The sequence below is a fragment of the Entelurus aequoreus genome, linkage group LG10 (genome assembly GCF_033978785.1).
Source record: "Entelurus aequoreus isolate RoL-2023_Sb linkage group LG10, RoL_Eaeq_v1.1, whole genome shotgun sequence".
NCBI lineage: Eukaryota > Metazoa > Chordata > Actinopteri > Syngnathiformes > Syngnathidae > Entelurus > Entelurus aequoreus.
The window spans coordinates 43,990,931-44,004,699 of NC_084740.1; the positions used below are offsets into that span (position 1 = coordinate 43,990,931).

The 13,769-nt window shown below is 40.8% G+C and overlaps 1 protein-coding gene across 2 annotated transcripts in view; it reads left to right on the plus strand.

Annotated features, from left to right (window-relative positions):
- bicra (BRD4 interacting chromatin remodeling complex associated protein) overlaps window positions 1-13,769 on the plus strand; it is a 57,827-nt gene that overhangs the window by 23,041 nt on the left and 21,017 nt on the right. The window contains exons 4-6 of one of the 2 annotated variants that reach the window (XM_062060937.1): window positions 3,220-5,268; window positions 5,390-5,536; window positions 8,235-8,798. In XM_062060937.1, the coding sequence (XP_061916921.1) occupies window positions 3,220-5,268; window positions 5,390-5,536; window positions 8,235-8,798 (2,760 nt within the window). The remainder of the gene's footprint in view (window positions 1-3,219; window positions 5,269-5,389; window positions 5,537-8,234; window positions 8,799-13,769) is intronic. The other variant, XM_062060938.1, reaches the window with a different exon arrangement.

Here is a 13,769-nt window from a genome sequence, read left to right on the forward strand (position 1 = left end):
AATAATCGGCTAAAAGAGACAAAGTGAAGTGAAGTGAATTACATTTATATAGCGCTTTTTCTCAAGTGACTCAAAGCGCTTTACATAGTGAAACCCAATATCTAAGTTACATTCAAACCAGTGTGGGTGGCACTGGGAGCAGGTGGGTAAAGTGTCTTGCCCAAGGACACAACGGCAGTGACTAGGATGGCGGAAGCGGGGATCGAACCTGCAACCCTCAAGTTGCTGGCACGGCCGCTCTACCAACCGAGCTATACCGCCTAAACTACATTTCTATCCTTTCCAGTATTTTATTGAAAAAAAACAGCATACTGGCACCATGTTGTGGACATTGGGGGTGCAGCATACACCAATAATAACACAGAAATGTAACTCATCAGAACTGAATCAGATATTGTACACGTTTCTGTTGTGAATAATAAAGGATTCATTTCAGGCTGCCTCTGAATGATAGCATGAAATATTCCAGCACCTTCATAACGTTTAGTTATACTAAAGCGTCACTCTAATCTAAATATGTTTATATAGCTTTATCAGCCCGGCTACATTGATCCATTATGAAACCAACCTGATATATTTCTGTCCGTTACGTTTATTTCGAAATTGGTAACCGTGCGTTTTCTCTCTCAAAACGGAGTCAAATGTGCCGGAGACACATTATCAGCCCCGCGTTGCAACAAAGGCATAACTTTAACTTAAAAAGTTACGTACTGTGAGTTCCTCCCTTCATCCATGGCTCCAACATGTTTCTTCTTCAGGTGCTCCTGAAGCAATGTTGTACTTCCATGCCATTTTGCAGGAGACGGTCTTCTTTGAAGTCTTTAAAGTAAAGTGTTGCCACACTTTTGACGACTTAGGTCGTACAATTTTCTCCATTGAAGCAATAACCTCAAGATATTTTACTGCTGAACTATCCGTACTGTTTTCCTGCGCCATTTTTCGAATGTTTCCAGACGGCGTCGTCACGTGAGCTGTACATGACACATCATTGGCTAGCTTACCTCCACCTCATGAGACGTAGCCTCGGCGCCGCCCTGGCGCTGTTTTGTACTGTTTTTGTACTTACTTTGATTATTGTTTCTCAACTGTTTGTAAATGTTGCAGTTTATAAATAAAGGTTTATTAAAAAAAAAAAAAAAAAATCATTTAAAAAAAAATAAAAAAATTAAAAAAAGCCTAGTTCCAACAAATCGATGTCTAAATTAATCACCAACTATTTTTATAATCGATTTTAATCGATTTAATCGATTAGTTGTTGCAGCCCTAATGTGTATATATATATATATATATATATATATATATATATATATATATATATATATATATATATATATATATATATATATATATATATATATATATATATATATATATATATAATATATGTGTATATATGTGTATATGTATGTATGTATGTATATATAAACACACACATATACATATATATGTATATATATACACACACGAATATATACAGTGTATATATATATACACACACACATATATATATATGTATATATTAGGGCTGCAACTAACGATTAATTTGATAATCGATTAATCTGTCGATTATTACTTCGATTAATTGATTAATAATCGGATAAAAGAGACAAACTACATTTCTATCCTTTCCAGTATTTTATTGGGGGGAAAAACAGCATACTGGCACCATACTTATTTTGATTAGTGTTTCTCAGCTGTTTGTACATGTTGCAGTTTATAAAAAACAAATAAAAACAAATTTGCCTCCGCGCATGCGCGTAGCGTAGATCCAACGAATCGATGACTAAATTAATCGCCAACTATTTTTTATAATCGATTTTAATCGATTTAATCGATTAGTTGTTGCAGCCCTAGTGTATATATATATATATATATATATATGTATATATATATATATATATATATATATATATATATACACATATATATACATGTGTGTGTGTGTGTGTGTGTGTGTGTGTGTGTGTGTGTGTGTGTGTGTGTGTGTGTAGCCTTTTTACCCGAGCCAATCGACTATTTATATAGCACTATTTATATATACATGCATATATATATATGTGTATGTATATACAGTATATATGTGTGTGTGTATATATAAATTTAAAAACACATTTGTTATTATTAATTAGTATTGAGATATATTTTAAATAGTTTTGCCATATTTTCAATTGCTATTGCTTATTGTACAATGTACTTTGAGAATTTTTCAAGTGTACTTCTCGAGACTTTTAATGACTTTTTAAAAATTAATAACTACTAGCAACAAATCAAATCTTCTGCATGTCCCTGAGGAAAGAGTCCAACTACGCTCCAGACAATGGCGTGCGTCTTGTTCGGGTTCGGCAGCACTGTTTTTGGTTATCAAAGTTTTTTTTACGGCGGTGGAGTACATCACTTGTCAACAGTGCGCAAATAATAGGCCATATATATTTTTAACATTCAAACTGTAATGACCTGCTGGTGGTAATGTTTTATGTTGGTGTGGTTTGGATTTGATGTCAGTTTTTCCCATGTTTACAAACACACCGTCCGTGCCTAAAAGGGGATTGGCGGAGAATGAGGAAGTGTTGTTGTGTGACTGGGGAAGCGCGGAGACGAAAGTGTGTACACAGGAGGTAAAAAAAATAGCGTAGCACTTGGTATGATTTCTTCGGGGGGCTACAATATAATATGTTACTTTAATTTGTTTTCAAGTTAAAAAAAATTTTTTTTTCAAGGTGTGGCGGCAATATAAATGCCGTGGCGGTGCGCCACATTCAATTACATTACTTTAATGCTTTGCACACTCTTGGCATTCTCTCGATGAGCTTCAAGAGGTCGTCACCTGAAATGGTTTTAACTTCACAGGTGTCATAGTGTTGATGCTTCAGTGACAATCTACAATGTAAATAGTTATGAAAATAAATAAAACTCATTGAAATAAGGTGTGTCTAAACTTTTGGCCTGTACTGTATATAAATGTATATACATATATGTGCATATATACGTATATGTGTGTATACATACGTGTGTGTATATATTTTTTAAATGATTTTTGAAAAATAAATTATGAATCAATTTAGAATCGGGGTAAATGAGATTCGTGAATCAATTTTTTGTGCACCCCTAACTTAGACGTCTGACGGTAAAAGCTAAGGAGGCAGTTTTTATCACAATATTTTCATTATGTCTTCTTTTGGTCACTTCTCCGTTCTAATATTTCTTCACTCTCCCCTCCAGGGTCTCGTTCCTGAGGTCCAGCCGACAGTGCAGCTCTCGGCCAACGAGGCGACGGGCCTGCCCAGAGTCAGTGTTGACCTGGACTTCCTGGAGGACGATGACATCCTGGGAGGGTCCCCCGACGGGGAAGGCGGCAGCAACGGCATCGGAGCGAACCACGAGCCTTGCGACATCCTGCAGCAGAGCTTGGCCGAGGCCAACATCACAGAGCAGAGTTTACAAGAAGCCGAGGCCGAGCTGGACCTGGGCTCCTTCGGGATCCCGGGCCTCACGCAGGTGGTCCAGACGCTGCCCGACGCCGGCCTCCCGGGAGGCGGGGGCACCGGCGTAGGCATTGGCGTCGGGGGGGCGGCCATCTTTTCCGGATCGGCTCAAAGCGCCGCCGCTACGACCCCAAACGCCACCGCTGACATGCTGGGGTCGGTTCTGGCTCAGCAAGGCCTCCAGCTCCAACCACAGGTCATGAACAAGGCCATCAGCGTTCAGCCCTTTATGCAGCCTGTGGGCCTGGGAAATGTGACACTTCAACCAATTTCAAGTCTTCAAACTCTTCCCAACGGAAGTCAGTCTGGACATCTGGGGATCGGACAGATTCAGGTTGTTGGTCAGCCCACAGTCATGACGATCAATCAGTCTGGCCAGCCCATCTTGGCCAAAGCCATGGGCGGATACCAGCTGCATCAGTCTGGGGCGGAGGTATCGGGGGCTACTACTCAGACGGGGCTGGGGGCTTCAGGAGGGGGACTTCTCATCCAAAGCAACAAAACCACTTTGGGGTCTCCAGCTTTAAACGGGGCGGCTGCAGTCGTTAGTAGTACGAACAGTAGCGGCACAATGACCGCTACGGCTGGACTTATGGGCTTTGGCCCTCAGGCCCCCCAGAGTTCAGGAATTGCACCCCAGTCTCAAACCCAAGGCCAGATCATGCAGAACGTGATCATCCAGCGCACACCAACACCCATTCAGCCTAAACCTCCCCAGGGGGGAGCCATCCAATCCAAACTCTTCAAGCAGCAGCAACAACCACAACAGCAGCCACAGCCGGCCCCCCAAAACCTGCAAAACGAGGCCACCAAGGCTCTCGGGCTGCATCAAATTCCGGTTTCCACAGCTCAGAATGTAACTTTCCTTACCGGTAAAGCAGGCTCAAACGTTGTCCTCAGCACTCAAGCAACACAAGCCCCTCAGTTCCAGCAAACCCTGTTCAACCAACAAGCCGCGCAGCAGTCCGGCAAACCTCTCAGTGTCCACTTGTTAAACCAATCAGGCAGCATCGTTATTCCCTCGCAGACGGTTCTACAAGGTCAGAACCACCAGTTCCTCCTGCCACAGTTGCAAGCAGGTGGGCAGATCCTGACCCAACACCCGGGGGGGCACATCATCACGAGTCAGGGTCCTGGTGGACAACTCATTGCAAACCAGATTTTAACCGCCAACCAGAACATCAACCTGAGTCAAGTGTTGGCGTCCCAGGGTCATCCTGGCGCCGCCCACATCCTGTCTGGGTCCATTCAGCTTCAGCCTGGCCAGATGGGCACACCCACCCTCTTCCAGATGCCCGTGTCATTGGCTCAGACGGGACACACCCACACCGTCTCAGGACACGCCCCCACCGTCATACAAGGCATGCCCATCCAGAACTCGCTGACGATGCTGGGCCAGGTGGAGGGCTTGAGCCCTGCAGTCAGCCTTCAGCCGGCCCTGCAACCACAGCCAGGCGGAGTCCCCAGCAGCAGTAGCGGCACCGGAGCGGCCACCATGGCGGCCACCATGGTCCAAGGGCAGCCGGGGGAGTGTGTAACGGTGCTAGGAAGCTCCACGGACCAAGCCGCCCAGCAGCACGTGGCGCAGTCGTCCATCCTCGCCATGCACCAAGCCCCCTCCGTGGTCAGCACAATGGCCTCCTCCACTCCGTCCATGACCACGTCTTCGTCGGTGACGGCAGTCGGGCTAGTCCCCCCTCAGCACAGTCCCGGGAGGCTTCTGTTCACCAACCAGGGCTCCAGCATGATCCTGAGCCAGGAGTCTCTGCAGATGTTCTTGCAGCAGGTCAGTGTTGTCTTAGCATGTGTGTCCGAGTGCTACTTCTTGATTTGACCTCTCTGGCCCCCTTTTCATCCAATACCCTTCCTTCTCCCTCCACCTGAAACACTAATCGTGCTCCTATTAGCCAGGGGAGCAGCGCCACCACACAGAGAACTGTTCCGCCCCCTTTGTGGGGGTCCCAGCCTCTGTAATCGTCAGCAGCACCGACGTCACAACTCATGACAGCATATTAAGTGACTCGTTGGCGCTTCACAGCCATTCGGTCCAGCAGGTAGAAACACCCTCTACGCTAAGCCCCACCCACTTGCTGCCGCTGCTCCTGTCGCCACGACAACCTTAGTTTAGTTCCTTCCCTTAGTCGTACTATTTTGTAGTCTGCTGTCATGTCGCTGTTGTGCAAAACAAATTACTTCCTGGCTTGCAGCTTTTGTGTGTTTCTAACAATGCGTTGGTGTGTGTGGGAGCACGAGCGTAATCAATCTGTTTGATTGGCTATCAAAAGGCTTTTTTGAAAAGTTATTTTACAAAATGTATTACCGTATTTTCCGTATTAGCCGCACAAACTAAATTATAAACAAAAAACAGCCGCACCGGACTATAAGCCGCAGATATATATGTTGTGAAATGAGTTATTTACACAGACATGTTTATTTACATACCTTAATTGTTTCCAAACGGTGTCTGTAACACGGCAGTAAAACGGCCGATCAAACAAAACAGAAGCTAAACAGACTATAACTCCACGGTGACATTTTGGTGAATTTACTGATGAATTTGTGAGAGTGAAACAATACAAAAATAATGCCGTTGTAAGTTAATAATACTAACACATTGTACGGTTTTGCGAGTAAGAATTGTTTTAGTTATATTGTAAAACTTACAAAAGTTGCTCCGAGTGATGAATGAAGAAGCCATACGAGTAGCAACGCTATGGACGGCTAGAAGACAGATCGGCACTTCTACTTCCTCTTGAAAACACTTAAGTGGAAGGATACGGAGCGAACTCGTCCAAAAGATGGCGCCATAGCACAATCAATAACGTACCTTTTTAGTGTCTTTGCTTGTTTTTGTTTTAAAACTATTTGCATTATGGCCGTCAGTGACGAAAAATCCATAAATTAGCCGCACCGTTTTATTCCTCGCAGGGTTCAAAGTGTAGGAAAAAAGTAGTGGCTTATAGTCCGGAATTTACGCTAATTACAATCCAGTTTAAACGTCTTGTCTTCACTAACCATAATCCAATTTGACACATGGTCAATCAACCAATCACTGAGCTGCACTTAAGCAAGTCATCTCTAGAAAATACCCCAAGCCAAAGTTGTCAGACTGCTCTGTACTCCACCATTCCAACCACTAAGATCATTTTTATTTCTACAGACGCAATCATTGGGCTTTTCAATTTGTTTGCACTGTTCGTTTTTTAGGTTCCATTGTGTGTTTAGACTGTTTGTAGCTTTTCTGAGCCATCACTGTGTTTGTTTTACACCAGTGCATTTTTTGGAGCATTCTGTCACAAACACTACCTTCACTGACCACGACATTAGCTTCACCTGCATGACAACAGAATCATCTGGGTTTTACATCTTCGAACATCCACCTGTATTAACTGTGGAATTTTAAAAAAAAAAAATCTATTATATATATATATATATATATATATATATATATATGTATATATATATATATATATATGTATATATATATATATATATATATATATATATATATATATATATATATATATATATATATATATATATATATATATATATATATTAATTATATATATATATATATATATATTTATTTTTTTTTGTTTTGTTTGTGTTGCAGTTTAAGTAAATTAATGAAAAATATGCATTAGTGTGAATTGAAATTAGGCTGAAAACTGTATCACAATATAGGTGTTTCATATCAGTCGATATCGATAATTTATTGATATTTTTGATGACCTATGGAAACTAAGAACCAGTAGAAAAATATTTTAAAAATACAATATTTTTTATTTCAAATGTAACCTTCCTCTGATTACAATCCCCTCAGCTATCAAAGCACAAAGGAAATGTCAACGCAAGCATGGAAAACACTGAAACAATGTCAACAAATTAGCAAAATCACATTCAATTAACAATAAGCTCTTAAAATGAAGGAATATGTTAGAAATTATTAGACTAGACTAGACTAGCCTTCTTTTTTATTGTCATTCAAATTTGAACTTTACAGTACAGAAAAGAACGAAATTTCGTTACATTAGCTCATGGTAGTGCAGGATAAAAAAGCAATAAGGTGCATATATAAATAAATAAATAGGTTACTGTACAGATAAATATATTGCACTTTTTCATATGCATCCACGTTTATGTATTAATAAGATAGTGTGAAAATGTAAACATGTAGAACTATTTTCTGCAGGTTTAGTGGCAGGAAGTTACAGCTGTGCTCTACAGGGTAAGCGTGGCTAAGGTGGTGAGGTATTAGCGCTTTTTTCTTGCATCATTTACAGGCCACTTTGGTCTGACTACGGTCCCCAAAACGGATTTTTCCTTTTTTATCCACAATTTCGGCATTTCGACTTTCTCTTCTCACTCCATGCAAATAATCAACCAAACTTGATAGTTGATACTGTCACCTGATTGGCTGTTACACCCACTGATCAGTGGTCACTTTGCCTTTGTTCATGCAACCAACCTTGCTTCCATACCTCCGCTTTCTTCCCACATAGGAAAAAACTAAGAATTTAGTGTTTTATTGATAACAAGTATTATATATTTTGTCGTCTCTATCGCAATGTATGTTGATATCGTTTCATCGCCCAGCTTGTTTTGTGTGTAATCTTATTGAGTTGAGATTGTTTGTAGTGCAGATGTACCTAATGTTGTGGGCAGTCATGTAGTCCTCTACCTTCCATGACCTTTTTTATTCCCCATTTCTTTTTGTGTCAACCTAGCATCTTTTAATGTCGCCTTCAGGTTCCTTCCGCCGGGCACCAGCAGCCCCTGAAGATCCAGAGCATGTCCCCCACGCCGGTCCTGACCAGTCACACGGCGGCGCCCCCAGTGTCGGTCAGCCCCCAACCCTCCCAGTCCCCGCTGACCCTGAGCCAGCAGATCCAGTCGCCACACCACCAGTCGCGTCCTCCCTCCCAACCTCAGCCGCCGTCGCAAGCCTCGTCCCGCTCGTGCACGCCCTCGTCCCACCCGCCGCTCTTCATCGTCCACAACCAAGTGGCCGAGTCCCCGCAGCTGGACCAGATCCAGGTTCAGCTCCTGCCTCAGCCGCGGCCCGCCTCGCAGCCGGCGCTGGAGCAGCCGCCCGTGTCGCAGTCGCCCAAGCCCCCGCCCGCTCAGCACCAGTTCGCCGCACCTCCCGTCAGCACTTCGGCCCCCGCCGTGTTAAAAGCCCAGCTTCCCGTCCACAGCCTGACGGCGGACCAGCAGCAGCACCTGCAGCTGTTGGGGTCGCAGATCCAGACGCTGTCGGCCATCAGTCAGCCCTCCTTGCAGCAGAAGCAGCTGCTGGACAAGCTTCACCAGGTAGGAAGCTACGGCAACTTGAAGGTTGGTCATTAGGGATGTCCGATAATGGCTTTATAATTGTCCAACTCTTAATTACCGATACCGATATATACAGTCGTGGAATTAACACATTATTATGCCTAATTTGGACAACCAGGTATGGTGAAGATAAGGTCCTTTCTAAAAAAAGGAATAGAATAAAATAAGATAAATGAATTAAAAAACATTTTCTTGAATAAAAAAGAAAGTAAAACAATATAAAAACAGTTACATAGAAACTAGTAATTAATGAAAATTAGTCAAATTAAATGTTAAAGGTTATAGAGATGTCCGATAATATCGGCCTGCCGATATTATCGGCCGATATATGCGTTAAAATGTAATATCGGAAATTATCGGTATCGTTTTTTTTATTATCGGTATCGTTTTTTAAAATTTTTTTATTTTATTTTATTTTATTTTTTTATTAAATCAACATAAAAAACACAAGATACACTTACAATTAGTGCACCAACCCAAAAAACCTCCCTCCCCCATTTACACTCATTCACACAAAAGGGTTGTTTCTTTCTGTTATTAATATTCTGGTTCCTACATTATATATCAATATATATCAATACAGTCTGCAAGGGATACAGTCCGTAAGCACACATGATTGTGCGTGCTGCTGCTCCACTAATAGTACTAACCTTTAACAGTTAATTTTACAAATTTTCATTCATTACTAGTTTCTATGTAACTGTTTTTATATTGTTGTACTTTCTTTTTTATTCAAGAAAATGTTTTTAATTTATTTATCTTATTTTACTATTTTTTTTTAAAAAGTACCTTATCTTCACCATACCTGGTTGTCCAAATTAGGCATAATAATGTGTTAATTCCACGACTGCATATATCGGTTGATATCGGTATCGGTTGATATCGGTATCGGTAATTAAAGAGTTGGACAATATCGGAATATCGGATATTGGCAAAAAGCCATTATCGGACATCCCTAGTTAGTACTATTAGTGGAGCAGCAGCACGCACAATAATGTGTGCTTACGGACTGTATCCCTTGCAGACTGTATTGATATATATTGATATATAATGTAGGAAGCACAGACTGTATCCCTTGCAGACTGTATTGATATATATTGATATATAATGTAGGAAGCACAGACTGTATCCCTTGCAGACTGTATTGATATATATTGATATATAATGTAGGAAGCAGAATATTAATAACAGAAAGAAACAACCCTTTTGTGTGAATGAGTGTGAATGGGGGAGGGAGGTTTTTTTGGGTTGGTGCACTAATTGTAAGTGTATCTTGTGTTTTTTATGTTGATTTAATAAAAATAAAAAACGATACCGATAATTTCCGATATTACATTTTAAAGCATTTATCGGCCGATAATATCTCTATTGGCCATATAAATAGTTTAAGTTAAGGGGGAACAGCACTGTTTTTGGAATGTTGTTCACAATCATGAGAGACAAGAAGACAAAACGTTTTTGTTTTTTTGGCATCCTACAAAACCCAAAAGCAGTGAAGTTGTCACGTTGTGTAAAAGGTAAATAAAAAGAGAATACCGTATTTTTCTGACTATAAGTCGCTCCGGAGTATAAGTCGCACCGGCCGAAAATGCATAATAAAGAAGGAAAAAAACATACACTACCGTTCAAAAGTTTGGGGTCACCCAAACAATTTTGTGTTTGAGCCTTAATTTCTAAGAACAAGAATAGACTGTCGAGTTTCTGGCCATTTTGAGCGTTTAATTGACCCTACAAATGTGATGCTCCAGAAACTCAATCTGCTCAAAGGAAGGTCAGTTTTGTAGCTTCTGTAACGAGCTAAACTGTTTTCAGATGTGTGAACATGATTGCGCAAGGGTTTTCTAATCATCAATTAGCCTTCTGAGCCAATGAGCAAACACATTGTACCATTAGAACACTGGAGTGATAGTTGCTGGAAATGGGCCTCTATACACCTATGTAGATATTGCACCAAAAACCAGACATTTGCAGCTAGAATAGTCATTTACCACATTAGCAATGTATAGAGTGTATTTCTTTAAAGTTAAGACTAGTTTAAAGTTATCTTCATTGAAAAGTACAGTGCTTTTCCTTCAAAAATAAGGACATTTCAATGTGACCCCAAACTTCTGAACGGTGGTGTATATAAGTCGCACTCGAGTATAAGTCGCATTTTTGGGGGAAATGTATTTGATAAAATCCAACACCAAGAATAGACATTTGAAAGGCAATTTAAAATGTCTAAAGAATAGTGAACAACAGGCTGAATAAGTGTACGTTATACTAGGCATAAATAACCAACTGAGAACGTGCCTGGTATGTTAACGTAACATATTATGGTAAGAGTCATACAAATAACTATAACATATAGAACATGCTATACGTTTACCAAACAATCTGTCACTCCTGATCGCTAAATCCCACGAAATCTTCTTCCTCGTTGTCGCTTCTAAACAACTCTGCCAACTCCAAAGGTATGCGCCGCTTCCTCTTGCAGTTTTCTGCTGCATATTTCACTACGTCCAGCTTGTAATCTGCAGTATATGATTTCCTTTTCGGTGCCATTTTTGTTCAGCCCTTCTCAGTTTTTATAAGTTACCGCCAATGTTGAAATGATCAATTTTTATAGCTACGGACGTAGTAGCAGGTAGCATCCCATGACCCACAATGCACTTCTGCCATGACCTGCCCCAGCCGAATTTTTATTGGTTGAGGTGTGTGTGACGATTGCTGACATTCGCCTCGTCTCTTACGGGAATTAGATAAATAATATTATTTGATATTTGTTGTTAATAATTTCACACATAAATCGCTCCGGAGTATAAATCGCACCCCCGGCCAAACTATGAAAAAAAAACTGCGATTTATAATCCGAAAAATACGGTATTTATTGATTGATTGATTGAGACTTTTATTAGTAGGTTGCACAGTGAAGTACATATTCCGTACAATTGACCACTAAATGGTAACACCCGAATAAGTTGTTCAACTTGTTTAAGTCGGGGTCCACTTAAATTGATTCATGATACAGATATATACTATCATATATACTATCATCATAATACAGTCATCACACAAGATAATCACATTGAATTATTTACATTATTTACAATCAGGGGTGTGGAGGGGGGGGGATATGGACATCAAGTAGTGGACATAGAGTGAGAGAGAGAGAGAGAGAGAGATCAGAAGGCATAAGAAAAAGTATCTGCATTTGATTGTTTACATTTGATTATTAGCAATCCGGGGAGGGTGTTAGTTTAGGGTTGTAGCTGCCTGGAGGTGAACTTTTATTGCGGTTTTGAAGGAGAATAGAGATGCCCTTTCTTTTATACCTGTTGGGAGCGCATTCCACATTAATGTGGCATAGAAGGAGAATGAGTTAAGACCTTTGTTAGTTCGGAATCTGGGTTTAACGTGGTTAGTGGAGCACCCCCTGGTGTTGTGGTTATGGCGGTCATTTACGTTAAGGAAGTAGTTTGACATGTACTTCGGTATCAGGGAGGTGTAGCGGATTTTATAGACTAGGCTCAGTGCAAGTTGTTTAACTCTGTCCTCCACCTTGAGCCAGCCCACTTTAGAGAAGTGGGTAGGAGTGAGGTGGGATCTGGGGTGGAGGTCTAGAAGTAACCTGACTAGCTTGTTCTGGGATGTTTGGAGTTTAGATTTGAGGGTTTTGGAGGTGCTGGGGTACCAGGAGGTGCATGCGTAATGGAAAAAGGGTTGAACGAGAGTTCCCGCCAGAATCCTCAAGGTGCTTTTGTTGACCAGAGAGGAAATTCTGTAGAGAAATCTCGTTAGTTGGTTACAATGAATAGACTGCAAAGGTACAATGTTGTCGTAAAAGCTAGCAAATCTCTTGCCGTAGTTAGCTTTAACGGCTAATACTGTAGCACGCCAATGTAAATATAATAGTACCGCAGTGTTTGCTCATACAATAACAATGTTGCTACAGTTTGGTACAATGATTTGCAATTTTTTTTTCAATTTATATTCAATTGAATGGACTGCAAAGACAAGATATTTAACGTTTGAACTGGAAAACTTTATTTTTTGCAAACAATAGCTCATTTGGAATTTGATGCCTGCAACATGTTTCAAAAAAGCTGGCACAAGTGGCAAAAAAGACTGAGAAAGTTGAGGAATGCTCATCAAAGACTTATTTGGAACGTCCCACAGGTGAACAGGCTAATTGGAACTAAATGCTCAGTCATTCACAAACAAGGACGGGGCGAGGGTCACCACTTTGGCAACAAATGCCGGAGCAAATTGTTTAGGAACAACATTTCTCAACGAGCTATTGCAAGGAATTTAGGGATTTCACCATCTACGGTCCGTAATATCATCAAAAGGTTCAGAGAATCTGGAGAAATCACTGCACGTAAGCCATGATATTACAGACCTTGGATCCCTCAGGTGGTACTGCATCAAAAAGCGACATCAGTTTGTAAAGGATATCACCACATGGGCTCAGGAACACTTCAGAAAACTACTGTCAGTAACTACAGTTGGTCATAGCGACTCTACTATGCAAAGCCAAAGCCATTTATCAACAACACCCAGAAACGCCGCCGGCTTTTACGGTTTACTGAGTGTTGTTAAAAGGAAAGGCCATGTAACACAGTGGTAAAAATGCCCCTGTGCCCACTTTTTTGCAATGTGTTGCTGCCATTAAATTTTAAGTTAATGATTATTTGCAAAAAAAAACAAGATTCTCAGATTGAACATAAATATATTGTCTTTGCAGTCTATTCAATTGAATATAAGTTGAAAAGGATTTGTAAATCTGGGTATTCTCTTTTTATTTACGAACTACACAACGTGACAACTTCTCTGGTTTTGGGTTTGGTATCTTGTAAAAATCGTCTCGTGCATGTAAAAATCGTCTCATGCTTGGTAGCTTTCAATGCATCTAATTGGAACGATCAATTCTACCTGTAAATCACTTTAAAAATGCATTCAAAAACCCTC